The sequence below is a fragment of the Schistocerca gregaria genome, chromosome 8 (assembly GCF_023897955.1).
Source record: "Schistocerca gregaria isolate iqSchGreg1 chromosome 8, iqSchGreg1.2, whole genome shotgun sequence".
Lineage (NCBI taxonomy): Eukaryota > Metazoa > Arthropoda > Insecta > Orthoptera > Acrididae > Schistocerca > Schistocerca gregaria.
In genome coordinates this window covers 283,087,538-283,096,629 of record NC_064927.1, presented here as the reverse complement: position 1 = coordinate 283,096,629, position 9,092 = coordinate 283,087,538, and the positions used below count along the sequence as shown (strand labels likewise).

Sequence of the window (9,092 nt, the reverse complement as noted above, 5' to 3'; positions counted from 1 at the left end):
GGTAGAAAGCCGTTTGGTTGGAAGAGCCGTGTTTCCAGCTTCTGTCCGAGTTTTCATCCCACAGTTCAGTGAACTGGGCATCCATATCGTGGAGTTCCAGGGGTCCATGGTCCACTCTGCACGGTCGCATTATTGCCATTATCGATGATCAGGTCCATCCCATGGTACAATGTTTGTTCTCCAATGACGATGCTGGGTTCCAAGTTGACAGGACCATTGTTCACACACTTCACACCGTCCAGGACTAGTTTTCTGAGCACGACGATGACATGTCACATCGCCCCTAGCCAACAGAATCAACAGATCTCAGTATTATTCAGCGAGAAGTTTGCGTGGTGTCTGTTCAACTCCATCGTCATTATGTGAACTTGCCAGTGTTTTAGGAAGGAATGGTATAAGATTACTTGAGAATCGCACAGGATCTGTCTTTATCCATTCCGAGACGACTGGAACCTGCTTTGAAAATGTTCAATAATGTGTGAATACCTAAGGGACCAAACTGCTGAGGTCATCGGTCCCTAGACTTACACACTACTTAAACTAACTTAACCTAACTTATACTAGGAACAACACACACACACACACACACATACACACACACACACACACACACACACACACACACACACACACACACACACACACACACATCCATGCCCGACGGTCCGGCGGGAGCGGCCGCGCAGTCCGTGACATGGCGCCTCAAACCCTACGGCCACTCCACGAGGCGGCTGTTTTGAATGCCACCATATTAGACATAATAATGTGTAGTGTTTTTCGTGTTTCTATATTTTTATCCGATCCTGTACGTGTGTTTGTGTTTGTGTGTGTGTGTGTGAGCGACGTCTTGTCGAATCGATAAATTGTAAAGACCGTCAAATGATACTACAAAAAAAAAAAAAAAAAATTAAACGACGAGTTCTAATTGCCAATAAATGTCGCATGTGACAACATTCAAGGAAGGCAGAAGATATTTTATTCACAATTTCTTTATTTCTTGAATAAATAAAATAAATACAACATGTTACATTAAATAAAAGACAAGTGATTATCTGAAGAGGCGCACAGCAAGTTAAGCAAACGTGTTCACCTGAAAATGCTGCTTTCCTTTTCGTTCGTGGACGTTAATAAATGATGCCGCGGCTGTCTCTGGTATGACGTATGCGTGTGTTAGCTCAACTCTATTGCTATTCAGTATTACATTAACAATTTATTACGAACTGCGGACTTGATTTTTAATTTCTCCCAAGCACGATTTAGGATACTGCTCTTCCATGTCTTTATAAGGGTGGTATTGCCCTGTACGATTATTGGATCGAAACTGAGAACACAAGGTGCTGTTACACCCGCAGCACTTCTGCCGGAAACTCATTATTAAACGTTCACATTCAACGAGCAGGAAAGTGTAGGTCACTTCAAAATTATATCGACTTATGCGACAACCTTTTGCATTTCCTTTATGTTTTCGTCTTCTTTAAAGGCAAAGAGAGAAGATGAAGCGGTAGCCCACCATAGAGCCCATGCCTATCGTCATTTATTTGTGACGTTCAGTTGTTAAAAAACAGAGGAGTTTTTGTTGTACCAGTATGAGGAAGGGAGGATTCGAGCTCAGCTAGTGAACGAGTGTGAAGAACGCCGTTTTAAGCGAGTAATTGTAGACCGCCATTTTGGAGTCGCTATGAATAAGTGAGGAGTATGTATTTCATATGTGCACCGTTTAGAAAATACAGTATTGTTTTATTAACAGAGAGGTCGTGTGAGTTGTTATTTCAAATAGTACGATAATTACAAGAACTGAAGCCGACCTGTGTACTTTGGAATATTGGGAAGATCCGATAAGCTTAACGGGAACACGCTCAAGACTTCAAAGGTGAACACGGCGACCAAACGTAGCATTATAAAGAGTGGTAAGCACACATCTACAGCGGCGAAAGAAACTACTTCCCCCTGCAAAATAATATGAACTAATACGAACTTATTTCCAGTCATAGCTCAGCTTATTGTGCTTTTCATTCATGCCAACAAATTAATCTCATTAATTCAATACATTTTAAAAAGCTTTGCATTCCAACATTTTAGTATCATCTATTCCATTATTTTATTATATTTAAAGTGGCGACTGTGACGGGACGTTGTTCCAGTTCTTGGTTTATTTAGGGAGACAGTATAGTTACCGACTGAAAAAAACTCGGCAGTGACTATATAATAAGAACTTTTAAAATATCCATGTGCCAGAAAGTGGAATGGACGATTCATTGGTACAGAATTCGCTGCTAGAAAAATTATTCGGTCACTTATGAAAACCTTCATCCTGAAAGAGGTAACTAACATGTGGTCGTATTTGCCATTATGTAACTTCAGTGACTGAGTAACAATTATGTCTTATGATGCGGGGAAAAAATCGAAAAGTGCAACAGCAGCCAATAAGAAGATCGTGTCGTCATTATGAGTGGGATGATGCGATGAGAAAAGGTGAAGCTCATTGAAATGCCCTCGATTACAGCAGTATAACACCACATACTACAATAGACGCAAAAAACAGCAAATGAAGAGGAAAATGTGTCTCGCTGTAATACGAACAGTGCATTTCTGCGCTTTCAGTGAACGTGAATGACGTGCCACTTGACGATCTGAGAGGTTCAGCACCCGACCGCAAGCTATCTCTGGTAGGCATCTCGCAGATCGTTGAGGCGGCTGGCAGCAGGTCTCGCACGAGCGGCCCCAGCCGGCTTCTTGAGTGGTGGCGCTGGTGCCTCGTGCTCGAGGTGGTGGTCGTGGTCGTGGAAGTCCTGCTGGTGAGGCGGCTGGAACGGCTTCAGCGACACAGGGCCCAGGGGCGTCGCCAGTGCTTGCTCACTGTAGTGACCACCTGTGAGAAAGGCACACGTGACTAAAGGGGCCTCACACACGACCGAAGCCAGCGCTGGCGATATCGCAGGCACAGTTTTGACCAATAATTCGAACGTCATTTTGTTGTGAAGTTTTGTTCTGGGAAATGATGTCCTATGTTTACTGCAGTGACAGCTCGTCTCAGCAAGTCCACTAATACCGGCTGATCAAAAAGTCAGTATAAATTTGAAAACTGAAAAAATCACGGAATAATGTAGATAGCCAGGTACAAATTGACACACATGCTTGGAATGACATGGGGTTTTATTAGAACCAAAAAAAATACAAAAATTCAAAAAATGTCCGACAGATGGCGCTTTGTTCGATCGGAATCGCAATAACTAGCATAACAAAGTAAGACAAAGTAAAGATTATGTTCTTTACAGGAAATGCTAAATATCTCCACCATCGTTCCTCAACAATAGCTGTAGTCCAGGAATAATGTTGTGAACAGCACTGTAAGGCATGTCCGGAGTTATGGTAAGGCATTGGCGTCGGATGTTGTCTTTCAGCATCCCTAGAGATGTCGGTCGATCACGATATACTTGCGACTTCAGGTAACCCCAAAGCCAATAATCGCACGTACTGAGGTCTGGGGACCTGGGAGGCCAAGCATGACGAAAGTGGCGGCTGAGCACACGATCATCACCAAACGACGCGCGCAAAAGATCTTTCACGCGTCTAGCAATATAGGGTGCATCGCCATCCTGCATAAACATCGTACGTTCCATCAGGAGTTTATCAGCCAGGCTGGGAATGTAACATATCGGCGTACCTCTCACCCGTCACGGTAGCAGTTACAAAACCAGAATCACGCATTTCCTCGAAGAAAAAAGGCCCGATAACGGTAGATGTGGTAAATCCAACCCATATCGTGACTTTCTCGTCGTGCAATGGAGTGTCCACGATAGTTCTAGGATTTTCGGTAGCCCAAATTCTGCAGTTGTGGACGCTGACAGACCCTCGGAGCGTCAAATGAGCTTCGTCGGTCCACAACACGTTACTCAACCAATCGTCATCTTCCGCCATCTTTTGAAGCGCCCACACCGCAAATGCCCTCTGTTTCACAAAATCGCCAGGTAACAGTTCATGATGCCGATGGATTTTGTACAGATATCATCGGAGGGTACGCCCAAGTGCCAACCAAACAGTAGTGTATGGAATGCCGATGCGACGTGCGACTGCACAAGCGCTGACTTCTCCGTGCATAGATGAACCCGCTAAAGTTTCCATTTCTTCCTGAACTGTCTCAGAAGCTTTATGCCTTGTGCTCGGTCGGCCACTACGAGGTCTATTGTCTAAACAAGCAGTGGCTTCGAACTTCGAAATCATTCTCGCCACAGCTGCATTTGTAAACGGACCATTACCCGTTCGAATCCCCTTCCTATGGTGATAAGATCGTAACACTCCCCATTCTGATAATATAGCTTCACTAAAAGCGCCTTTTCAGGTAACGTCAACATGCTGCGACTACTGGCGCATCTGATTCTCTCTCTCATTACAGCTCCTTTTTATACACGATTCTCATGCGCAGTCACTGACGTTTTGCTGTCCAGCGCCATCTGTCAGACATTTTGTGAACTTTGTATTTTTTTTGTTCTAATAAAACCCCATGTTATTCCAAGCATGTGTGTCACTTTTTACCTCTCCATCTACATTATTCGGTGGTTTATTAAGTTTTAAAATTTATACTGACTTTTTGGTCACCCGGCACTTGCAAAGAGAAACTGAAAGTCAAGAAACTTGCCTGGAAACTCTAGGTCTGGCTACAGAATACATAACTATTTACTAAAAGACAGTTCCGCTTTCCACCTTGCTTGTATTACGATCAAAGTCAGTTTTTTCGCACGATCAGCTGATTCCGGCAATATATTATTTTCAAGTATTTACCCATTACCTTGTAATTTTATACATTCAACCTGTGAGGTTATAAATCTCACCTGTCGGTTATAAATAAAGTGCAGTTACTCACAGATGTCGGGTATGGGCTGTAATTATTGTATGGTAGCAAAACGTGGTAGATATTCTAATAGTTTAGTGCGGAACCGATTAACGCTGGAAAACATTAGTTCCAGTATCTGCCTCCAGATGTAAATCTGGCACTGTGAATGCAAGAAAGACGCACAGAAGTGTTTCCATGTGTAATGGATTAGGAAAGGGACGCGAACAGAGTAGGTCACACGAGTGAGAAAGGCAAAAAAATTATTTTATTACTGACCATCGCTTTGACAATTTGTTCAATATGAGCGCAGAAGAGGTCACCGAAATACTGTAGGGCACCAGATCTGCACCTGGTTGCTAAAATTGGAATTAACTTTTAACGCGTTAGCGTGTCTATCAAGTATCGATGCCTTACGATAATTGCATCTCACTATGGACTCTGCACTTTAATTATAGCTGCCTGGTATATAATGTACGTCTCTCATTTAAATATACAGCTGCTGCCGTACTGGCCGGGACACGAGTTAATACCTAAAAGGGACACATTGCCGAAAGCAGCTGCTCGTGTGAAAGAAATTATTGAGAACGTAATGCAGTAAAAGCGGACAGTATTTTTGTTTTTGATTGATACATTTGTGGCTGTGGTACCTGATATGATTAAAAAAAACTTATTAGAATACATTTCATATTTCAATAGTTTGTTTATGATGTAACCTTCGCACTACCAGCCTCGATTGTCTTTTTATTATTCCCATTATTTCCCGAAAAGCGTCCTAGTGGAGAATGAATCGAAACAGGATTGTAGCCCAACCCAAATTTTGTTTGTTCTGTCCATTGAGCAAGAAATAAAAGAAACACAGAAGAAATTTGGAAAGGGAGTAAAATTTCAAAGAGAAGAAATAAAACTGTGGAATTTTGCCAACGATTTTGTTGTTACTGTCAAGAAGTCGAGATCAATTAAGCGGAATGGATGGTGTCTTGAAAATACTTTACAATGAGCAAAAATAAAAGTAAAATAAGGGTGGCAGAGTGTAGACAAATTAAATCAAGCGATATTGAGGAAATCAGATTATGAAAAAAGGATCTTCCATATGAGTTTTGCTATTTGGTCAGCAAAATAACTGACAAAGGCAGTACTACTGAGTATATAAAATGCAGACTGTGAAAAACAAGAAAAGCTTTTATGAAAAAGATAAATTTGCTAATATCTAATACTAATTTAAGCGTTAGGAAGTCATTTCCAGAAGTTTTTGGAATAGAACCTTACATGGAAGTCAAGTTTTAACTATAACTAGAAAAGGCAAGAAGAGAAAAAATTGTTGAATTGTGGTACAACTAGGAAATGTTAAGGATTAAATGAGCAGATTGGCTAGGTTGCTGTTGGGGTGAGTTTGGAAGGATAGAGATGTTTGGCAAAATTTGACAAAAATTGGGAACATGTTGATGGATCGCATCATGAGGAATCAAGAATAGTTATGGGGTAGGGGGGGGGGGGGTGGTTGGGGTGAGTTTGGAAGGATAGAGATTTTTGACAAAATTTGACAAAAATTGGGAATACGTTGATGGATCGATCATGAGGAATCAAGAATAGTTACGGGGTAGGGGGGGGGGGGGGGGGTTGGAGGGATGAGTTGTGTAAAATATGTAAAGGGAGACCAAGGCCGCAGTATTGCGTGCTGCACAAGATGGGCTAGCGTGGAGGGATGCACCAACCCTGTCTTCATACTTGTTACAACAACACAGTCTGTGAAACATAGGTAACTGGTAAGGGTGGTTAGTGTGGGCACAGCTACGCACCTGACGTCTGTTGCTGAGGAGCCAGGACAATGCAGGGTCCTAATCCTGGAACCTGTACCAGGTACGCCTCATAGTGTAGGGCGTGCTCTTGCTCATCCTCGTTCCTGCAACACCACGAAACACAAATCAAATTCCGCAACGCACTGCCAGGCACATAAATATCTATAACCGCATGAAAGTCTTCTTGCAACTCATTTATCTAGGTCCAACGCAAACAAGTGCGCCTATTGGTTACTTTTGTATGCCTGCTGAGGCTCGTTTTGAATCTCCATGTCAATTCTCGCTAGTTCTGAATTTGCTACGTTTCTTCGACCGGCCTACTGCTTTTGAGCCTGGAAGATTAATTGTTCTATCTAGTTCTGGGATAGGCTATACGCTGCAGTGGTTGCCGTTTATAACACAACATTTCTTGCCAGTGCCTGTGTCAGGTGGCTATTGGGCCCGTCAGAGCCAGAAGAGGGGACGGAGGTGTCCTGCAGCCTGGGAGGGATCCATAATTCTCCTAAACGGGCTGTGGCCGGAACCTATATGGATGCTTTACGGGTTAGTGATTTCCCATAACGGCCGGTATTTTCAGACAGTGGCTGCAGAGAAAGTTTAAAAGTTACTGCCAGAAAGCAGCACGTTACAAAAGCTCTATTAGAGAGAGCAGAAAATGGTCAGTCAAAATATCTACATTCTGCTACTGATTGCGAAATTCGTGGAGCGTTTTGGGAGCTCGAGGAGTCCCTCCTGGACCATCGAGGGATGTACAAGTCGTTTATTTCCAGGGCGGAACTGGTGTTGCTACATCTACATCGGCATCTACGTACAGACCCCGTAAGACACCGTACCGCGAGTGGCGGAGGTTACCTTCTACCCTTATTAATCATTCCCTTACTGCTTCAGCCGCAAATAGACCGTGGGAAAACCTTAATTACCTTTATCGTATCTTAAGTGAAATGTACGTTGGCTGCAACAGAATCTTCCGGTAGCCAACAGCAAATGCCGGTTCCACACATTTTCTCAATAGCGTGTCGCGACAAGAACGTCACCTTCACTCGAGGGATTCCCATTTGAGTTCACGAAGCCTCTCTATAATTGATCGAACCTACTGGTAACCCGCCTGCTTCGATATCTTTTTTTTAATCCGACCTGACGGGGATTGTCAACGCTCAAGCAGCACTCAATAATAGGTTCAAAAATGGTTCTGTGCACTATGGGACTTAACATCTGAGGTCATCAGCCCTCTAGAACTTAGAACTACTGAAACTTTACTAACCTAAGGACATCACACAGATCCATGCCCGAGGCAGGATTCGAACCTGCGACCGTAGCGGTCGTGCGATTCCAGACTAAAGGGCCTAGAACCACAAGGCCACACCGACCGGCCAACAATAGGTCGCACTACAGTTCTAAACACAGTCTCCTTTACATATGAACCACAGTTTCCTAAAGTTTTCACAATAAACCGAAGTCGACCATTCGCCTTCTCTACTACCGTCCTTAGGTGATCGTTCCATTTCATAAAGTTTTGCAGCGTTACGTCCAGATGTTTGATCGGTGTGACTGAGTTAAGCAGCACACTGCTAATGCTGAGTTAGAACGTTAAGGGATTGTTTTCCCAATTCAAATGCATTAATTTACGTTTTCTTACAATTTGAGGAAGCTGCCATTCCTCACACCAACGAGAAACTTTTTCTAAGTCCTTTTGTATCCACATAAAGTCATTCGAAGACGATACCTTCTCGTACACTTTAGCGTCATCAGAAAATAGCCACAGATTGCTGCTCACCCTGCCCCGTCAGATAATTTGTGTATACAGAGAATAACGGTGGTCTTGCTGTCACACTTCCCTGGGGCACTGCTGACGATACCCTTGTCCCTGCTGAAAACTCGCCGTTGAGGACAACATACTGGGTTCTGATACTTAAGAAGTCTTCAAGTGATATATCTCGGAACACAACCCGTATACCTGCTTGCAGTGGATCACTATGTCAAACTCTTTCCGGAAATCTAGGAAGTCTGCCTGTTGCCCTTCATCCGTGGTTAGCAGGATATCGATCGAGAATAGGAGGAGCGATGCTTTCCAAATCCGTGCTGACATGAGGGCAGAAGTTACCTGTTGAATTTCGGAAGCAGCGAGAAGGTGATCCTACCTTATCAAACGATTTATTTCAGTTGCTTCCATCCAGGCATGGGAGCGGTCTTTTTGTGCGACTTTTTCCATGTTAACTTTTAACTCTACCGTGTTCCCACTATACGCCAGAAATTTGCTAGTAGCCAGTTTGAGGCGGTGTCTTGGACACATTCGAATCCAGTAGTCGAATCCCGAAATCCTCTTCAAAGCAGTTAGTTAACTACACGGCATTTAATTACTGAATTTTGATTAGTGAGAAGTTTTAACCGTGTTTCGCGAGCGAAAGAGAGTCTGCCGACCCTTATTCAAATCAAATTTATCCAAGCACTATGGGACTTAACATCTG

The 9,092-nt window shown here is 43.2% G+C and overlaps 1 protein-coding gene across 1 annotated transcript in view; it reads right to left on the bottom strand.

Annotated features, from left to right (window-relative positions):
- Positions 1-1,029: 1,029 nt before the first annotated feature.
- The window catches only part of LOC126284779 (uncharacterized), a 34,182-nt gene continuing 26,119 nt past the window's right edge, over positions 1,030-9,092 (bottom strand). Inside the window, exons 4-5 of the mRNA XM_049983939.1 lie at positions 6,628-6,731; positions 1,030-2,869 (exon numbers count right to left, since the gene is read on the bottom strand). Coding sequence (XP_049839896.1) covers positions 2,658-2,869; positions 6,628-6,731 — 316 coding nt within the window. The 3' untranslated portion in view covers positions 1,030-2,657. The remainder of the gene's footprint in view (positions 2,870-6,627; positions 6,732-9,092) is intronic.